This window comes from Prorops nasuta, unplaced genomic scaffold (genome assembly GCF_024137725.1).
Source record: "Prorops nasuta isolate Cenicafe-Biocafe unplaced genomic scaffold, Cenicafe_Pnas_1.2 PNAS00010, whole genome shotgun sequence".
NCBI lineage: Eukaryota > Metazoa > Arthropoda > Insecta > Hymenoptera > Bethylidae > Prorops > Prorops nasuta.
In genome coordinates this window covers 2187582-2208082 of record NW_027116807.1, presented here as the reverse complement: position 1 = coordinate 2208082, position 20501 = coordinate 2187582, and the positions used below count along the sequence as shown (strand labels likewise).

General features: G+C 36.6%; 1 protein-coding gene and 1 long non-coding RNA gene across 4 annotated transcripts in view; one reads left to right on the top strand and one right to left on the bottom strand.

The window, feature by feature from the left end:
- Positions 1–18423, bottom strand: part of LOC136776573 (uncharacterized) — a 39693-nt gene extending 21270 nt beyond the window's left edge. Inside the window, exon 1 of one of the 2 annotated variants that reach the window (XR_010823092.1) lies at positions 18331–18423. This is a non-coding gene — a long non-coding RNA (uncharacterized lncRNA). Of the gene's footprint in view, positions 1–17531; positions 17668–18330 lie in introns of those variants that run through there. The other variant, XR_010823093.1, reaches the window with a different exon arrangement.
- Positions 1–20501, top strand: part of mdy (midway) — a 43479-nt gene that overhangs the window by 1375 nt on the left and 21603 nt on the right. For both annotated transcript variants that reach the window (XM_066732197.1, XM_066732195.1), the window contains exons 2-5: positions 7783–7911; positions 10952–11046; positions 16196–16248; positions 18412–18520. In XM_066732197.1, coding sequence (XP_066588294.1) covers positions 7783–7911; positions 10952–11046; positions 16196–16248; positions 18412–18520 — 386 coding nt within the window. The remainder of the gene's footprint in view (positions 1–7782; positions 7912–10951; positions 11047–16195; positions 16249–18411; positions 18521–20501) is intronic.

Here is a 20501-nt window from a genome sequence, read left to right as displayed (position 1 = left end):
GAGGGTATATCTCGCTTCGAAGCTTCCAATTGTCAATGGTAGAACGTTGCACGAACAGCTGTTCTCCCGGTGTCGTTTAACGCAGGGAGTAAACTGGAATAATAGGGAAACTCGATGCAATTCGAGTTTACGCGGTTATCGCTACGAGATTTATTGTTACTAATGGGGGGAAACGGGGGAAACACCGCACGCCAAATATTCAACACTTTCTCGTCTCTTCGTCTGGTCGCCCAGCGCGTGTCTTCTCTTTGCTAGTTGGCTGCCTCTTCTGTGTCTGGAACGGTGTCTACGCGCATGCGTGTGGCTTCCTCCACTCTCCTTCGTTGCTGAAAACACGGTGACACCGTCTCGACGACTTACGCTTTTCTTTCGGTACACACACGTGTTCTCCGGCGAAGTATGTTATGTATATATGGATTATTATCTTCAAGTTTTTAGTTTCTTCGCCGACTACCTGTTACTCCTTACGATTGATTCACGAGGTAAACGGTATTTAACTCCGCTAGCTCGTGAATTTTATTTTACAAGCTTTAACACAACACCGCGAGAGAATAATTTTCCTCGTTAAACCAAGATTTTCCTAACAAGATAACTAGTTGTCTCTTGAAAGAGACTCTAGAGTGATTGTACTGAAAAAAAGGAGACAGAAATTTAATGAGATAACCTGTTTGTCTGTATTACATAATTATATTATTTATACTGGGTCTAGCTCTCTCTGGTGTGTGTATATTACGGTATTATGTCATTTCCTTAATTCTGTAAAGGAGTTAAGAATGACATTACGTAGCTTTGTTTAAGGAAGATGCATTAAACAAACTCGAAGACGAGCTTAGTACATTTTGTGTTTATCTTTGATTATTCTCAATGTTAATGTCAGTTAGTATTCTGAGTATATGATTTGTATGAATGAATGTAAAATCTGTGTTTGGGAGCGTAATCTGTAATCGTTGCTTATCGCAAATTTTGCGTTAATCACCAAAAATGTATATCCGGGGATTTTAATGCATTTATATATAACTGTGTAGAGTCAATCGTGTGGTGTAAGTTGAAACGTGTGATACGTATACGTCCCTCTTTATATTTTCGTTACGCCATAATTTACGTGCAATTAATTATATTGTTAAGATTGCTAATGTCGATGATGATGCAAAATTTTTTTATACACAATCAAGAGGCTGAATGCTATACTATAATGCATCCTTGCCTCTGCAACAATTAATTTAAACGACTACTTTTCTTCTTCAAATTATTTCGTTGCTTTGTTTTCTCATAGGCTCTATTATAAAAGTTATAGTTTAATTCTTGGTATAAATATAGAACAATACCGAGCTGTTTTACGTTACGTAATATGCTCGGATCAATGAAAATCGGTCAGAAGTAATAAAATAGTATCATAAATATTGCTACGCAAATTATGCCGAGTCAGCATCGAAGAGGCCATTCTCGTAATCATAATTGCAAATTCCAGAACTTTATTCCTTCTAAGTATTATTATTATTGCCAATCCGTATACTTAAATTTTACTTCAATCCACGATACTTGGCATTTTTTTTTAGTTGTATTTTTAAACCTCGCCAAGTTGCTATCAAGATTTCAAGATTTTATCGCATCTTAAGATTGCGTAAAATCTCTATAAATTAAATTCTTTACCAAGCCCTTGTTGCAGATAGAAAGAAGCTAGCCCCATAAATATATAACTGTAATTACGAAAGATCTCAGTTTCTTAAAAACTGTGTAATAATTTGCAAACAAAGAGATATTTATTTTCAAGATATAAATGTATCAACCAAAGATGAATTTTAACAATAAAATAAGAAACTATAGCGTAAATAATTTCGTCACATAAAATCATAAAGCAAAGATTTACACGCGCGTCGTTATGAACTTTGTTTGCAAACAGTATAGAAGCGTTTCTATACAATACACACACAGTGTAGAAAATACCAGGAAGGCTTTCGGTGGCGCGATGAGTTCTCGTCTCAACGGGCAAAAACTACATAATAAAGCGTGGACATCCCTAGCTTCCAGCAACGAAGCTGAACGATGGCTAGAAATTTTTTCCGCTCGTCGGTCGTTCGCGGTGAATTTTTGCACCTATCTTTGACGCCCCTTATCCCGTCATTTTTTGCATTTTGCTGGGTTTGACAAAAACTTTTTAATCTCTTTGGCGCGTGAAGGTGCTGGATGGCAGAGCTCTTATAGTATATATATAGAATACTTGCGAAGCAGACGAGGATTAACGGTATTGTGCCGTCAATCTCTTTCCTTTCTTACGCCGTTTCCTAAACTCGTACTTTACGAGACTGCAACACCAGAGTGAGATCAGTCCTAGGAACAATAGAGACCTAACAAAGTAAACGAGTGTGTTTGATATAAGTGTTTGGAGACTCTCGTGGTCAAAAATCAACGTTAGCAGGAAAAATAGCAAGGTGGAGGGAAGGATGATGCTTTCTCATGCCTTTTTCCAAACTCGTATTTTACGAGGCTGCAATATCAGAGTGCAATCAGTCGTAGGAACAATAGAGATCTAACAAAGTGAACGAGTGTGTCTGATATAAGGGCCTGGAGACTCTGGTGGCCAAAAATCAACGTTAGCAGAAAAAATATCAAGGGTGGAGGGGGTGAAAATTATTCTTCTATCCTGAAATGAACGTGGTGGCTTGAAGAATGGAAGGTAAAAGTTTGCGAGTGAGGTTGGCGGTGGATTTGGGGTTGGGTAGGAAGGAAACAGATTGGACAGGAATAAAAGCGTCGGACTTATTTTGAGCCCTGTTTAATTTTCCTTCGTGAATGATTTAGGGGCGGAGCTTGGCTGTCTAGACCATTCTCTTTTCGTTGGTTTTGATTCTAAGCCAAGTGGGTGAGGAGAAGGAGCTAGGTGGGTGGAAGACGGCGAAAGACGGAACTCCCCTCATTACACGGGTAATATATGTATATCCGTCTATCGTTTAAATATTCACGAGACTTCCGGTGTCGGCCAGATTCGCTAGTCGATATAATACATACCTCCTTCCTCCTTGTTTCGCGCCATTCTTCACTTTTCTTCATTCCCCGTGAGACTTAGCCGCTTAACTCTCTATGTTGTCGTTTTCTAGCTAAATTTAAGCTATATATGTACATGTATACAGGGCGTTACAAGTGTTCGGGTGAATATTTCAAACAGCTGGCTGAAGATAAAAACAATTTTCATGGCAAGCATTTGTATGAATTTTCATAGGAAACAAAATACAATTTACAGTGACCTTCGAAGCTCAGAAATGACATGACAATTCTATTTTCTGTAAATTGAATTTCCTTCTTTATGAGAAGTCATATAAATATTTCCCATGAAAATTTCTGGCTTCTTTAGCCAGTTTCATGAAACGTTTATCTAGACACTTATAAATAAACACACTGTATAGATACAATCTGCTGTTTTCGATGATCGAACTCAGTCATAGTACACTGTTATAAAGACAAGTTTGAACGATCACAGAAATGTGTTAAAGTTTTTTAACAAATTAAACGCTTATAAATTAGGACCATGTAAATACTCGAATTTATACACACATATACATTAAAAACTATTAATTGTGAACAAGCAGTTACCAGTAATTGCTCTTTTACAATCAATTTAAGTCAAAACGTTATAACCTATCACGTGTATACGATATGAAACTATTATATTTTGCTATAAAAACGGCAACTCTGCGTGCAAGAATTGACAAATTTCTGTGATCGTCTAAATAAACCACAATTTCAAAGGATACGAAAATTCCTTAAATAAGCTAAGAACATTTCTAAAAAATACAATCCTTTGTAAATGTTCTTAGAATATTTTGGACATTTTGTGTCATCTGAGAAAAAATGTTAGTCTGATCGTTTAGTACAGTAATATTTCTAAACGTACCACGTGGATGACCAAACGAAAACCATGAAGTATTTCCTACTAGCAGGAATCGTTTTTTCAAGTGACTAATATTCGCCCCGTAGGGTTGACCATACCATAAGACTAACTTCTTTTTCCGTGTCTTCTCCCCCGTGGCTACTCTATCAGGCCCTAAAACGCCGGTGCGATTCGGGGAGGATAATAATGCATGATACGACTAGCTATCCGAAAATAATAGATCACGTGTCCAGAGCGTGAGTGTCAAGGGAGGAAAATGCTCCTCTATCGATCCATCGCTACCATTAACAGTAACCACGCAACTCTCGTGAATATTATTTTTTTAAGGGTGCACCGATTGCACCTACTGCAGTACTTGTATTTAAATACACATATCTATATATATATATATATATATATGTAGACACGTGGTCAAAACAAATTGGATATCGATTAGATGGAGAAAACCTGTAATTACTCTGTCCCTATTTTCACAAAACAAGCCACGTTCGTGGGTGACTGCTAACACGACTGATATGCGAGTAATTAACGTGACATTCGGTGAAAATAAATAGTTGCAATGTTTAACGTCGAGCTGATTATTTTCTCAATATAAACCGCTCAATTTTCAACGTTCTCGCTTGTCACGCTTTTACAGCTTCACTTACACAAATGTGTTTACGTTGGGTCTTATAGTTAATACTTTGAATTGGATAATGCTGATGTAGAATTTTCTGAGCACGAGCCGCGTTGTTGTAGATCGCTGAAAACCCCGGAATGATATTACGCGTTTGTAGTACGCTCGAATAATTATACGAAAACATTGTCTGGCGACGCGCTTCAGGCGTTTCGCGTAACAAAAAAGCGATTCGCTCTTTATTTCATTTCGTGCAACCAGCGAGCAGCGATTATTTTCCCCATTCCGTGTCTATTATACCCATTCCAGTATCGTTTGGAGAGTGAAGTTACTTTGAAATTTTCACTATCAATGTGGAACGTTGGGAAACCAAGTTCCTTAACATTAAAATTACAAACGTCTGTAAATCAATTATTTCAATTATTTAAATCTGATTGTATTCTCAAGAAATTAAAAAAAATGGTCATCTATTAACTATAGCATCTATTCAAAATGATATTTTATAGATAACTGTAAATATATTTACTTTAATGAAAAATTTGAAAAGAACTTAAGAATTTTGTCGAATTGAATATTATTACGACTTGTAACACAATACGAATATAATTTTACACAGTCTTTTGAATAACAAAAAAAATATTTATTAAATTAAACGAATAACAAGAAAAAAAAGAGGTTTAATGAATATTTTTCTTGGTACATCCCAATGGTTTCACAATGACTTTTATAAGCTAGGGGACATACAGTCTACATTGTTAGACAGTACATCTGTATATACTTAATCAAGTTTTCATTCATCTCTTCGTTCATTCCTTTAATAACATTCCATGACAACGCCCTATGCTATATTTCTCTTTCCTGAATATTCCACTTTCTTCTCACACACCAAAATGAATAGAATTTATTTCACACACTCTCATACATTCATACACGCCCCTAAGTTCCTAATTTTTCGAAGCCACTCCATAATAGAATTTTTATGTATGAAGAAGCTTTTAGCTGCAAAAATGGAATCTCAATTTTTTTCCAGAATTGTATTATTTAATTTTCTTGCTCGGCATACCAAAATCTACAGTAAAAAATCGCATTTTTCTAGATTATAGGTATAGTCACTTTTGAAAGAAAAAAAAATAGAGCACGCTGCATATATAACAAGTAAATCGAAAGTACAACAGAAAAAGTTCTCTCCTTTAAAATCTCTTTTTCGGAGATAGCCAATTTTGCAACTAAAAACGATTCATATACAGCATATATGAGTTATTTATTCAAAGCAAGAAAGAAAGGCGTAGGTACTAAAATTGAAATTGGTAAGCGATACTCAGGCACGATGATTAATTCAGAAGAGCGATGCGATTACGTAATGTTTTACGTCGAAAACTCTTGTCCCTGATAAGCCTTCTTACGTGAACTTGGCGTTACAGCTGACGCTTGCAATATCCTCTGCTAATCAACGTTAAGTGGCAAGAAACGAACGATGGATCATCTCCTGACAAATCGCTTTTCTAATTTAACAATTTATAAAGTATTATATATATATATATATATATATATATATATACACACACACAAACACATATAGACACAAGTTATATGTCCTTCAAACCTCTGCCATTGCAAAGTGTCGTCGGATACATTTCGTACGATATGAAATAAAAAAAAAATGAAGCAAAAGAAGTAAAAAAAAGAAACAAGCAGAAGAAGAAGAGAAGCGCTAGGACAACGACGCTGTTTCGCAGCTGAGACGGAAGCAACAGAGTGGAGTGTCCAAGCGACACCATAACGAAACAGCTTGCAGCGTCCACGTCGCTTCTCTTTCTCTCGATGCACCGTGAAAAATCTCAGCGAGTGACAAACGAAGACATCAGAAATTTGCCAGGAGAGAAACAGCTGTGCCATCCGGATGAAAATTTTCCACGGAAAGTAGCATTGGGGCGGCTGCAATTTTTGGGGGCAAATTTCATCATTTATATACATACACAAATACAAATCGGTGCAAGAGTGTGAGAAACACGTAACTGGCAGCGACCCGTGTGCGTTCTTTGGACTTTTTACGATTTACTTATCAGTCCCAAAAAATTGCAGTCTCCTCGTTTGTCCGACACGTATAGATATATATATATATATATACACATATGAATGTGTGCATTTTTTGCACGTTTCATATTCATGCGACGTACGTGCGTATCGAGTATTTCGTAATATTGTAGAAACGTGACCGACGACGTTTCAACGATACGAGAGGGAGGATTTTAAGGCGCGTTCGCTCGTAGTACGAAGCGTGTTACGATTGTAATTATCGTTTACTTTGGTCAGCAGTTTGTACCGATCTTTCGCTCTGGTTTAGATATGACGAGGGTGATGATGAACGTTGGACACCCGGTATAGAATGTGTTCTCATGCATATGGAATTTGTCACGTGTGCGTTCGCCGTATGTAGTAGGTATTCTATATACACACACACACACACACACATATATATGGCAAGAGGAAACAGAGCGATAGAACTAGCCAATATCAGAGAGGCGGACAAGATAGTTCTTGTGCTATATATCCACATAGTAGTTATATCTACACGTTACGTACGCTCAGGCATCTACCTCCATTAATTAGCGCGATCTGTCATAAATTCGAAATGATAGTTAGAGATGAGTGGATGGGAGACGACGGTTTCCAATGGAACTGTGTTAGGAATGGATAATAATTACGTATGTCTCTCTTTCTCTCTCTTTCCTTATATATATGTATTTGTAAGGAGAGAGAGAGAGAGAGAGAGAGTACCGTTACAAAACGCTATATGCTTTCATCTTCCTGTAGATACATGCACATATACATATATATAGGGATATGTATATGAACAGAGGATTTGGCGCGAAAGCCTGTCCCGAGATCCAAACGCGCTTATCGTCGTACACATCCTCTTAATTTTCATCTTGATTTATAGCTCCCTAGCCATGTTTGGTATTGAAATTTTCATAGGACGAATAAAATTTGCGATAAATCATTAGCGCGGGGGATCAACTCCAATTGAAATTTATCGTAACACGAACTTGTTCTTTTACAGCTTCCAATTAAAGGAGCAACGACCTATATTATAATTTAATCTAATAGCGATCGTTTTCTGACGCGGGAACTCTAGCTATTAGATAGCGGTTAACTTTAAATTACGATATCATAACCTAGCCGCAAGCAAAATAATTTCCCGTAAAGCTCCCGTAAAACTCGGTTTACGAGACATTGAAATAGGATGGGTTTAAATGGTTTCTCTTCGTTCTTGTTACAGATGTCATCGACCGAGAGACAGCCTCTTCTCCTGGAGCTCTGGCTTCGACAATTTCACAGGATTCGTTAACTGGGGCTTCCTTCTGCTGGGTATCGGTGGTATACGACTACTTTTGGAAAATTTCATCAAGTTCGTATATTTTTCTCTCCTTCTTTCCTTTAATTTCTGTCTCCCCCTCCGAGGCAAACCGCGTATCAAACCAAATTATTTACATGCGATAAGACGAATTATTGCTCCCTCGAGGGGGATCCTCCTCCTCCGCTCCTTTTTGCTCTTTAGAATCACGATTAAGCTTCTGTCGTCGTGGAAATGGATCGAGCTGATTGTGAGGGGAAAGCGGTGCGATTGGCGATTCCTTTTCTTCCGATTTTCTCTTTCGAGACCACGATTAAACGAAACAATCGAAGGTGATAGAAAGTAATAGTTATTCGGTGAATAAAATTGTGTATATATATATATATATATATATAAAGAGTCGAGGTTCTCGTTAGGATTGGCGAGAGCGTTCGATGGGCTATTCTGAAGGGAGGGGGAGGGGGACTGGGATATAATAAGCAGCAGCAGTGTTCTCATGAATAATATTCCAAGGAGATTTTTATCGGTGCTGTAGTCACTCCCGAGGGCGCGTAAAGCAAATTTATCACGCTCGTCATAAGCGTTAAGAAATACTTTCCAAACAATAAGTTTTAATTGCCTCATACATGCAATATTGTATACGTATGTGTGTCTTACAGGGGAGAAAAGAAATTGATTCGAGTAAATCGTGCCTTGAATTGTTCCATTGAAATTATTTGCTTCGTATTAATACAATCTAATTTAAATGGATTTAATTTCACTAGAATGATATATTCTTTCTTCGTTCAACAACCAAGTAAATTACTTCATTGGAACGATTCGGTACAAGATTAATTTGAAAAATGTAAATTTTTTCTTGTTTCTAGTTATTCATTAGTTTTGTATATTTGAGTACAGTTTTTGATTGACAGAAATCATCGGAAGATTTCTAACCCATTAATTTAACCCTAAAATAAGATCTTTGAGAGGAAAATGAAATGAAAATCAGTAAAAATAAGACTACAGCTTCATCGACAAAAATCGGATAATAGAATGGAGCATAAAATATTTTATCTCCGCTTGTAGAGTTACCACATTGTTGAATAAATTTTTGGAAGCTTAAATAGTCAAATCAAAATAATTTACTTCGCACTAATGGACTCTAATTTAAATGAATTAAAAAAGACAAAATAGAGTAAAAAAAAACAGTAAAAAAGACCACAGCTTCATCGACAAAAATCTGATAAGAGAATGGAGCATAAAACTTTTTGTTTCTACTCGTAGAGGTACCACACTGTTGGATAAATTTTTGGAAACTTGAATAATTTGATCAAAATGATTTGCCTCGTAACTAATAGACTCTAGTTGAAAAATAAATTAAGATCCTGGTGGGAGAAGAAAAGAAATAAATACAAAAAGGAGAAAAAAAAATCAGTATAAAAGAGACCATCGCCTCATCGACAAAATTCGGATAAGAGAAAAGAGCATAAAACTTTTTGTTTCTATTGGTAGAGTTACCACACTGTTCTGGAAACTTTTGGAAAGCTTCTCGACGGCTTAGTCATAATTCATGCACTTGGCTATGCCCAAGTGGAGAACTCTGGGTGATTTTTAATGGCTCGAGCGTTACTGTTAATATATAATATTGCAGTGTTGCAGCAAGGACTGTAAAAATTGCTGAAACGTAATATATTTCAGTTTCGGTGATTCGCTGATTAATTATAAAGGTAAATTTTCATAGGAGCATGGATTTAGCACGGTTGATGAGTGATTGCACTCGTGTGAAAAAGCGCTTTAGAGCGGCGCGGCTCACCATAAATATCACTCGCTTCTTCCGGTCCGTATCGAGCTCGGCCACTTCAAATACTTTAATTACTCATCCGATAAGCCTCGTTTATCATCGTTAGTCGCGGCGCGTTCAAGCCGAAGCCATTAGCCATTAGTGTCCCTTGGCTTTTTTCACCTGCAGATGTAATTCGTTCTTTCTCCCGCAAGAAGAAGAACCGTGGTCGTGACAAACGTTTTTACCGCCAACTATTTCACACCTTAAACCCGTTGCTATCAATCCCGAGCGTATTCTTTGCTCCAATTTTTTTCTCCCGCAGCTCTCTTGCTCCTCCATTTGTTTCATGAACTTTTGGTCAACGGCCCCGTATAGTGGCATCGACTCAACTTGCTTTCGTTTGTACTTCTCGTTGCTTGTAAAAAATTCCCTACTCTTTTCTTGGATCGTGATTGAAGTGGGAATGTATATAGAATAATGCATCTCTCTCTCCCTCTCTCTTTCTTTCTCTGTGAATGTTTTATTTCTATCGATGCAGTGTTATATCCTACGAGAATGCAATTGGTGCCAATAAACAATTTTTTTTATTATCATGACCGTGTATTCGGTCCTAGAGGGAAATTTCTCGCGGAGAAGAAGAAGAAGAAGAGGAGGAAGAGGAAGAAGAAAATTGCGAGTTTACGTTGCCTGGTCTAATGTATTTCCTATTCCGAGGCAACTTTCATTCTCCTTTACGCGCTTCAGCAATGAGTACATTTCAGAGTGGCATTTATTATTTACCTGAGGAAGGAAGAAAGGGAGCAAATGCCGGAAAGGATTTTATTCGATCTCACTTACACACGCACATACAAACAGAAAGCTGGCGAGAACCCATACACGTGCCTATGAAACTAGCTTCTTTTTCTTTCCCTGGCTCCCTCGTTACGCCTCGTAGCGAATGGACGTTAATAGCAACAACGCCCCCCCCCCTTCCCTCTTTCATCCCCCACCCTCGTCTGTTTCCACTCACAAATTCATCCGTTTGATAAGGTTTCTATCACGTTCCTCCATTGAACGATATTATGAATGATAATAATCGAAGAATGAATACAGTTCTTCAGGGTGAGATTGATCATAACAGGTACTGCAAGATGTTTAAACAATCGAGTTGAAATATTTAAAATATCGTGTTGCTATTTTACATTGGATTTTAGATATTTGTCAATAATAAAAATATATAACAATGTAGCTGTAATAAATTTTAGCGCAAGATGATCAATCTCGCAAAGTACAGATTCCACTCTGAAAAACTAAATATATTTTTTTCTCAAATTTTCTGGTCTTCTATTTCAGATACGGTATTCGAGTGGATCCAAGGCAATGGTTTCTTTTCCTCAGTGGTAAAAATGACGGGGGAGAAGAGTATCCATCAATTTTACTAATTTGCTGTGAGTAAACTTGGGAATATTTAGTTACAATAATATTCGAACTCTTCTGATATTAAATATTACGAGTAATTAGGACCAATGCACGTACGTTTCGAGGAAAATTAAACTTCGCGCGGGATTCAACGGTGCGTCGCGTGCTCTCACCCCTTTGCAGCCTCTCTAATCCAATTTTGTCGTTTACCTTGCGACATCGCTTTTTCGCGTCTTTCTTTACCCACGGAGGAATTTTGTCGACGCGACGTATCTCCGGTGGCCGTATATTTCTTAAAATTCCAATAACGTTCCAGTCTAGCGCTCTGTTGCGGTGATGCTGCATTCGACGTGAACTATATACTATATATATATATATATATATATACATGTATGTATGCAGGGATTGGTACAGTCTGTGGTTGGAGACAAAGAGAGCTCGAGAGATTTCGTAGATGCTTTCTAATTAAAAGTTTTTGATAGAAAGGGTGTAATAATGTTGATAGGCGGAAGCAAGGATTTTTCAAAATTCTGATATAAAGTTTTGAGGCCAATAATAGTAGAATCGAGTCTTTTTGCAACAAAAAGTTCAAGGGAGGGAAATTCATAGACAAATAGCAAACAGACATCTAAATGTTTGGGTAGGAAGTAGAATTTTTTGGAATTACATTTTATAAGACAAAAAATAAGTTCTTTTTAAACTTTCATGGTACGAAAAAGCGTCTTTAATAAAGATTTATATTATCCTCTTCAATTTGAGCCGAGTATATAACTTTATTAAAAACACTTTCTCATAGTATGATATTCCAAAAAAAAACTCGTTTTTTTTGCTCTTAAAACGGAACTCCAAAAAAGTTTTACTTCCTAGCTGAATTCGTATTTTCCTCTCCACTCGAATTTCTGTTGCAAAAAGACTGGATTCTACTATTATTCGCTTGGATTGGAAAGGGAGGTGTACATTTTTTGTAAAAACACTTTCTGATACTATGAAGTTCCAAATAAAAACTCGTTTTTTGTCTCTTAAAATGGAATTCCAAAAAAACCTACTTCCTAGTTGAATATCTAAACGTGCGTTTGTGATACGTATTTTCCCCTCCACTCGGGATTTTGTTGCAAAAAGGCTCGATTCCAGTATCATTGGCTCGGATTGGAAAGGGTAGTATATATCTTTAGAATAGGAACTTCGACTCCGGAGAACGATACATGTATTATCGCATCGGTGATTCAGGATAGCACGTGTAGGCGGTCTACGTTGCACGTGTTTCGGGAAAGAAGCTATTGGTTCGTGAATTTAAAATATAAGTTTGACCCTAAGCTTTTCGTACACTGAAGACAATTTTCGAACCCTAATTTTACTTCAATTTTCGTCTCTGTACCAGTAATTCTTTAAAAGAGGTTTTCTAATTTATATAATAAATATAATATGTCCCTAATTTTTTTAGTTCTGGCCCAGATTAGAAAATTTGACTTCGTACGAAAAAACCTTTTGCAGGAGATAATTTGACTTGTAAAAGAGACGTCAAATTTTGGCTATAAATTGTAAGTTTAAATATAAATCAAAGTAACATTCTGGTTCAGTTACAGTTAATTGCATATTCTTTATATTTGATTATTGTAAAATCATTAGAAAAATACGAGACTATTTCGGAGAGCTCTTAAAACAATTAACAGACCAATAACAGATTAATTTTGAAAATGTTTTGTAAAATACCACGAGAAACCGTACATGGAATGCATTTTAAGTAGGACAATACTGAGATGTGTGCTGTGAATTTAGAAGATCAAGTCCCAACGCGTTACCCTTCGACTTGGCAGACTTCCCCACTGATCATGGAATTTGGTGCTAGGGGCAGCAGGAAATTAATAGAAAAACGAGGAATTTGTTGGTGAAGCTTGTGAAAATGAAGGGAGCAAAGTGAAGGAATTCGTAATAAAACGAAAACCATAATATGATCCCCGTAATGAAGTGTCATTATATCCTTATCCCGAATTTCTCCAAATGTTTCAAGAGAACTCTGATTATATTGAAACAAATGAGATAAGGTAAATACCCTTGATTCTTATTTATAGTAAATGCATAGCAGAAATAGTATCATTTGGTTCCTCATTTTCTTTACACATTGGTTTACACAGTAGAAGGCTAAATTAAATCTAATCGTTGAAGACAAGATCAGGAAAATGTAGAAGCCTTGAATTGAGTCGATTCTATTTATATATATATACTTGCATAATTATCAATTAATATAGTTTTTCCTGGTAGCTTGTACCAAGAAAAATCAAACATTGAATTGTAAGGAACCTGTTTGGAACAGTAGTAATGAAACATTTAAAAGAAATTAATAAATTTTATAATAAAATGGAGTAAATTGGACTTTATTCAAATATTTTTTTCTCAATTCAATGAACTCTTTATTAAAACCAAGTATTTGTATATGTAATTGGCAATAATTAAAATGAACATTCGTTTGAACCAAATGAATATTACGCTCGTTATGTAATGTTGTAATACACACGTTTTAACAAATTTCCCCTATTAGTTAAACACGCGAGGCTCCATTGTTTCAATAGAAATCAATATTCTGAGAAAAGATTTAGTATTTCTTTTGTTTCTGACCGTAGTATATAGATGTTTAGTTGTAAGCTTAACAGAGGGTTGCCTTAATTAGCGCTCGCTATTATTTCAAATTAGCACTCACCTCGCACGCCTTTCAGCAAGCATTCTCTCGCCAACTGAAAAGAGTTGTTCTCCTGTAAATTTAGTCGGGTAATATCAACCCAAGAACGAACATACATACATACATATATATATTATTTAATTATTATTATACGAGTTCACGTCAAAGCCTTTCATATAAAAAAATGATATTTTATTATAAATCTATAAAACTTAATCAAAGTTTAAATTAAAAAATAATACTGCAGCATTTATAGGGCATCGAATGTGTCTGGGAAGATAGAAGAGACTTGGCAGAAAAGAAGAAAATAAAAATCTTAATTAGCGACCGAGGTCGGAGCATCGAAGAGGTAGCCGAGCTTGTGAAAGCTCGATTAGCCTGGAGCTTGCGGATACATCACACGAACCCTCCACTTTTTCATCGGATTCGTTTGTTGGCTTTTAAGCAAAGACCGATCCATCCCTTACTAAGAGAAATAGAAAAACGTACAAGAATATTTTTTACTTTCTAACTACAACTTAAAGACTTATGTAATATAAGTTCAGTAATTATAAATCCTATCTGTTTCTCAGTATAATGAATCTCATTTCGTAAAAATTCTTTTCTTATCATTTTTCCCTCAGAAGTCTATCAATACTGTAAATAAAATTATAACAACAGTCGTGGGTTAAAAGTCACTGGCGACAGTCGTTAAAAATTTACATAAGTCTAAAAAAAATAATTTAATAATTATTATCATGAAATTGTTTAATTAAAAATGAAAATTTATAAGGATAGTCGCGCGTTATAAAATTGCCCATAACTGTCGTTGTAATTTTACTAAATTTGTTTACAGTTCACTATTTATACAATATAGTATTGGTAGAGAAAGTTTATATGTTCATAACAAACTAACTTCCATCAAGTTCTATTTGTATAATTTATACCTCGAATAATTTTAATTAGTATACAAATCGAGAAAACTCTTATCGGTGCGTGAAAAAACTTAAAGGTTTGATTGTCTAATATTCGTAAAACGAGCGAAGGCTTTTTTTCGTCTAAATTCACCTGGATTCTCAATTCTGAGTGTTTCCTTGGTAATTGTCCCTTTCGCGCCTTTCGCCCGGTTCGTGCTGCAGGACACCGGTACGCTCTCTGCCTTACTGCTGCTTAATTAAAATTAATTTTACATTAACTAGCGGATGTTTAATTTACGACAGCAGGAACATTGTGCACGGAGAGGCCAATGGGTTTGCGGTCTCTGAATGCATGGACAGATAAAAAGGGAAATTTTGCAGAGTAACGTCTAGCTTCTAGCATCCTGTATGGGAAACGAGCGTAGAATTGTAATTTGTTACCGCAATTGCAATTTCGAATACTTTTGCCTCTTGTGGTTTGTGCTTGTTCCGCCGTAGTTTGCGAAATTCTGACAGACTATGGAGCGAATTTACGAATTCAAATTCAGTGAATATTTATTCCTGGAATATTTGATCATTCATGAAAGTAAAAATTCTCTTACAGCAAGAAGAATAGAAGGGATATATGTATGTATGTGTATATATATATATATATATATATGTGTGTGTGTGTGTGTGTGTGTGTAAAATGAAGTGTGAGGATATAGAAATACCAGAGAAAATTTCAAAACACCTGAGAAGTTAATTTTCACTGGCTCGTGAAAATATAGCACGTTATTCGGGAAAGCTTTTTGAAAGTGCGAATCACAGCTCGCAATCTTTTGAGTTTTGCTGTATCGTTCATCCAGGACGGTTCTACTAAACTTATTTAAGTTTTGCCATATTTTATTGCGTATCCCGGGACTCCCCCCTTCCCCCTAGCATACAACATATCTTCGCGAAGTAAAGTTTCTCATCGGACAGTTCGAATCTGGGCAAATAGATATTTTTCTCATTGACGATAGATCTTATTGTTTTTCGCGATGACCAAGAACAGTCAGGTGTATCGGCCATGGAACGAATCAACAAGATTCCAGTTCCGAGCGAGTTTTGCAAAAAAACCAAGAGCAACGCGCTCGAATTATTCGCAAGCCTCTGGATTACCGGGAATCCACGATATTGTTTTTCTACGACCTTTGACCTGCTCTGTCGAACTGGTTATATACACTCCCCCTCCTCCCCTCCCCATTCCCTTGCTCTTTTACAGTTTGAATTCAAGTTTCGCTTTGCACAGGGCTACTATTTTGGCTGATTTATCGCAGAATCGCCCTCTCTGCCCGAATTCGATACCGCGTGGATTTTCTTATCAATATATATGTATATACACCCTTTTTGCTATCCTTTGGCTATTGGGGTCGGCCTTTCGATCACCCAGAGCGTTTATCCTGGCAGCTTTCGACATTTTGCCCACTACTCTCTCTCTCCCATATCACTTCGAGTGACAAGCACTTGACACTAACGTTCTATCCCCCCTTACCTTACTAATTTTTACTTTTAATTATTTCTTTATCGATTAATATACGAATATTACACTTTTTTCTAGTATACTATTTTTGTTTACAATTTCAGATTCTACAATGCCAGTGGCTCTCTGTTTGCTGATAGAAAAAGGATTATCAGTGGTAAGGATAGAACATGTTTATTTTTTTTTTACCACGTCACTCAAGAACATTTTATTTTCATCCAGAATATTCGACTTAAAATGTACTTGAGGGATCGTGTTAAAGGTGACCTTTCGAGATTTTCCTGATTTTATTTCTTGAAAATATTTTTAATTCAACGATACGCTTTTTTGTATAGAATTTGTAAATTTAATCAACAATTTATACCGGTGTATATATATTACATGAGATGCATGATTGTAAACACTAAGACTCTACACTCTGACCTTCAAAAAGCCCTCATAACTATATAAACTTGAGAGTTAGAGTGAAGTGTCGGAGCATCTGCAATTTGGTCTATCTATGCAAAGTTCTCTCTCGTTTTTCAAGGTCACTTTGTGCTTTACGATAGAATCGACGCGTCACGCTACTTTAAAATCGTTGTGAATCTATGAGAATCAACTGATTAAAAGCCTGACAGAAATACGATTCGTCATAATCCTTTAAAGAGCAAGCTAAGCTCTTTTTGGCCAACGATTTTAATTTTGCATTTAACGCTTTTTTCATTTATTCGCGTCCCTTGGTTGGTGTATAGTCGAGGTGTCACAGAGGGACGACGCATGCCGCAACAATATTCGCGTGAATGTTTCAGTCGTGCAATTTGCTGGGCTGTGCTCGAAATTCACGGTATTCTTTTGTGTCTCGTAATTGGGTCAAGCGCTTTGCAAATATTTTATCGGTACACCGACGACATTCCGTTTGCTCCACTGCAGCTAGACAATTGTCCTACGTATAGTCATTCATATTTCCAGCAAGTCTCCAAATATACAGATTTACCGAAATCTCTAATTGCAATTACAATGACTAATAACTCGATTACTGTGATTTTTCATTGCACAAAAATATTAAAATTTTATGTGCAAACTGTCTACGTAGGTCAAATGTATAATTGGAGTCATTCAGGACAAAAGCACGCAATTTTTATGAGACAAATAAATTAAAAATTATTCCACGATTATCCGATGCTTCATTCGCAGTAAATTTATTATCTTTTATCATTTTTTCAGTAGTTCAACATTTTGTCCAACTACGCACTCTTGTCGATCTATAGTGAGAGTAAAAATAAGCGAGGAAAAACATAGCAAATTTGAAATATTAAACAAAATATAAAAAAGAAATATGAAAGTACTCGATACGTGGATAAAAATAACGTATTTATTTCTACCTTAATTTTTCTCGACAGGTAGAAAATTTAATTAATTCATTGTGTAATAAAACTTATAAGGCTTTTTAAAATAACTCACCGTTACTGGATGACCTCGATATGCACGGTAAACTTGTCCTCGCGACGAAACATAATGAACTGATTCTTCAGCTTCAATGTTTACATCGGAGTTCAAAAAAACAATACAATACAATATAGCGGTGACGCAAGCTCGCAGGCGCTTAGACCCCTCCCCTCCCTACACCAGTCAAAACAACTTACAGACTAGAGTGTGATAGTGGGGGCCTAAGAGCCTACGTACAATCTTGCTTCGCATCAATATAGCTATATTGCCACGTGGCTCTAATAAAGGCACTCGATGACTAGATCGAAAGAATATAAATATAAAAATAAAACACAATCCCTCTCTCTCATACTAAACAGAAATTTGTCTAATGTGTACTTTTATCCTGAATGACTCTACGTATAAAATTTTAATATCTTTTTAATATTTTATTAACTGAACTTGTCAAATGTCGCTTTTTACCATCTGTATTTTATGCAGCGACCACTCACTTTAAAATCGTTTTTACAATTTTAAATTACAGTAATCATAAATTTGTCGTAATATAATTGCAATAATTTATAAACTCCTCAATTTAAAAAGTTCTTGAACGAAAAAACTTAAAACTCCCAAGACTCGCTAGTTAGAATACACACTGTACACTGCTTTTAGAATATCGTGTGTCATTATATTACAATGAGAAATATATAAAACTGAAGAATCTACATTTTATCGGAAGCTCGAGTACTTCCTCCTTTTCGGGTGAGATAAAAAATCAAGCAATTCGAGATTCATGGCTACTTATACATATATATATATATATATATTGACTCACCACTGCTATCCTTGCTTGGTAGCCACACGCCCCAAAGTCACTTTCCGGTCGTAATTTGTATCTCTGTATTTTCTGCCGCAGGATATCATAGCTCATGGACCAGGAATGGTGTTCCACGTCGTAAACCTCATCATTTTGGTGCTGATACCTATGGTGGTCATTCACGTGAAGGATTCCGGATTCAGCCTGAGTAAGCATCGTTTTACGGGTCGTTTCTCTCGCGAATTTCACAAACGTATAAACACAGTCACCCAGCCCTCCCCCCCCCCCCCCCCCCCTCTTTCTCACTTGTATAGGAATGGTCACACTGGCAAAGAGGACGATAAACAAACATTTGCTTTCTTCTGAAAGAGTATACAGGTAATTCCTGGACTGATAGAATCTTGTTACGATTAAATTAGATTCGAAGAATGTTACTGAATACGCTAAATAAAGGTTTTTCGATCCAACTTTAGCCTCCACTTCTCTCAGTATATACCATATAAAGTTGTTTAAACTGATATACACTGGGAGAAAGTCGTGAGAGACGTTGCAATTGCAAAGTGATGGGGAGGTGAAGAAGAAAGGGAGCTAGTTGAAAAAGTTTATTGCGGCGGAACGCGCAGTGCAAAGATGCAGTGTGTACTACGTGTGTACGAGCGCGTGTGCACGTTAGAGAGATATAGGGAGGAGAGGGGGGGGGGGTCGTTTGTACGTACATCCGGTCGTGTAAGCGCTTCTTAAAACTTCCAAAGTCCGGACGAGTGTGTCTCGAGACCAAAAGAGGAGTCCGAGAAGAGAGTACAGCGTGTAGCAAAGAGCAGACTCACTCTTGGCAGAGCTTTACTTTTCTAAGTATCTCTGTTTATATATCTTTCTCTCTCTCTCTCGCTCTCTACGTGTATCGTAGACTTTTCAGTATGTGAAACAAGTTGCTTATATAGTATATGCGAAAGAATGTTCTTATATCCTCAAAGCGAGTAGCAGTCATTCGCCTGGATACACAAAGGTTTTAATGACTTTACTCTGTCCCTTGGGAAGAAAAAATTCGTCTTACTTTTTGAACAGCTTTGTACACTGCGTTAACGTATTTATGTATCAGTTGGCTAAAGTATATACATGTCCCTCTCTCTTCTTTGATCAAATTCACCCTCTACTTCGTATCTAAGCTAGTTATGCTGTTCTTTTTTAAGCGAATTTTAATGAAATTTATTAGGTGTGCTTCTAACATTATTAAATATTTAATCAATTACATTTTTTCTTTTAAACTGTTTTGTCCAGTATATCTTTTGTGTCAAGGATTATAAATGGCAATAATACGCGTGTCATCGAGTTTTTACTAACGTAAAACAAGTTGTTTATATAAATATAGTAGATGCGAAAGAATATTCTTATAAACTCGAAATGACTGAGAATAATTCACCTGGATATACAAAAATCTTGGTGACTTTGCTCCATACCATAGGAAGAAAAAAATTCGTCTTACTTTTTGGCACACTGTTGTCCACTGCATTATCCCCAATTTATAATCAACTAATTATAACAGCGAACAATGCTGCAACGTGCAATTTTAAAGTATATTAAAAAAAATAACATCAAGCTTGGGAGAAAAGTCGCGAATTAGAGGGATATTGTCAAATGTGGCGTAGTACAGGAGGGGGGCAAGGTTGGGTGAAATATTAAAATGCATAAATCACGCGAGGAATTGGATTATGCAAGTGCACTAGCCGGGAGTTCTCGATGCAGATATGCAGAGCCAGGTTGGCAAAGTGTTACCAGGATGTTAGGAGACTTTGAACATTTATCAGTCGGTCGTGTTCTACATGATAATGAACGTTATTCCGCATTTGACCGGGTTTTAGCCAAGTCTAAATCTGATCCGCTGGCCTTCTGCTCTCTCCGACCAATCACCCAATTCCTTCTCAGACTGAGCCAACTGACTGAGTAGCAGCGGGCTATCCTCTTACGTTATACCTACCTACCCCTATTCCCACAAGGCTACGCTTTGTGTAGACACACTCTCCACACTGTCTGCCCGTACGCGATTTGTAATTCCGAGAGAGCTCATCGCGTCGGAACTCCCTGCGTGCATAATTTGTAATTCCGTGGAAAACGAACCACCCCCTCCTCTCCATCACCCTTATTCCTTCCTTCCCAAACCGAGAAGAGAATAGAAGCTTCAGCAGAATGAC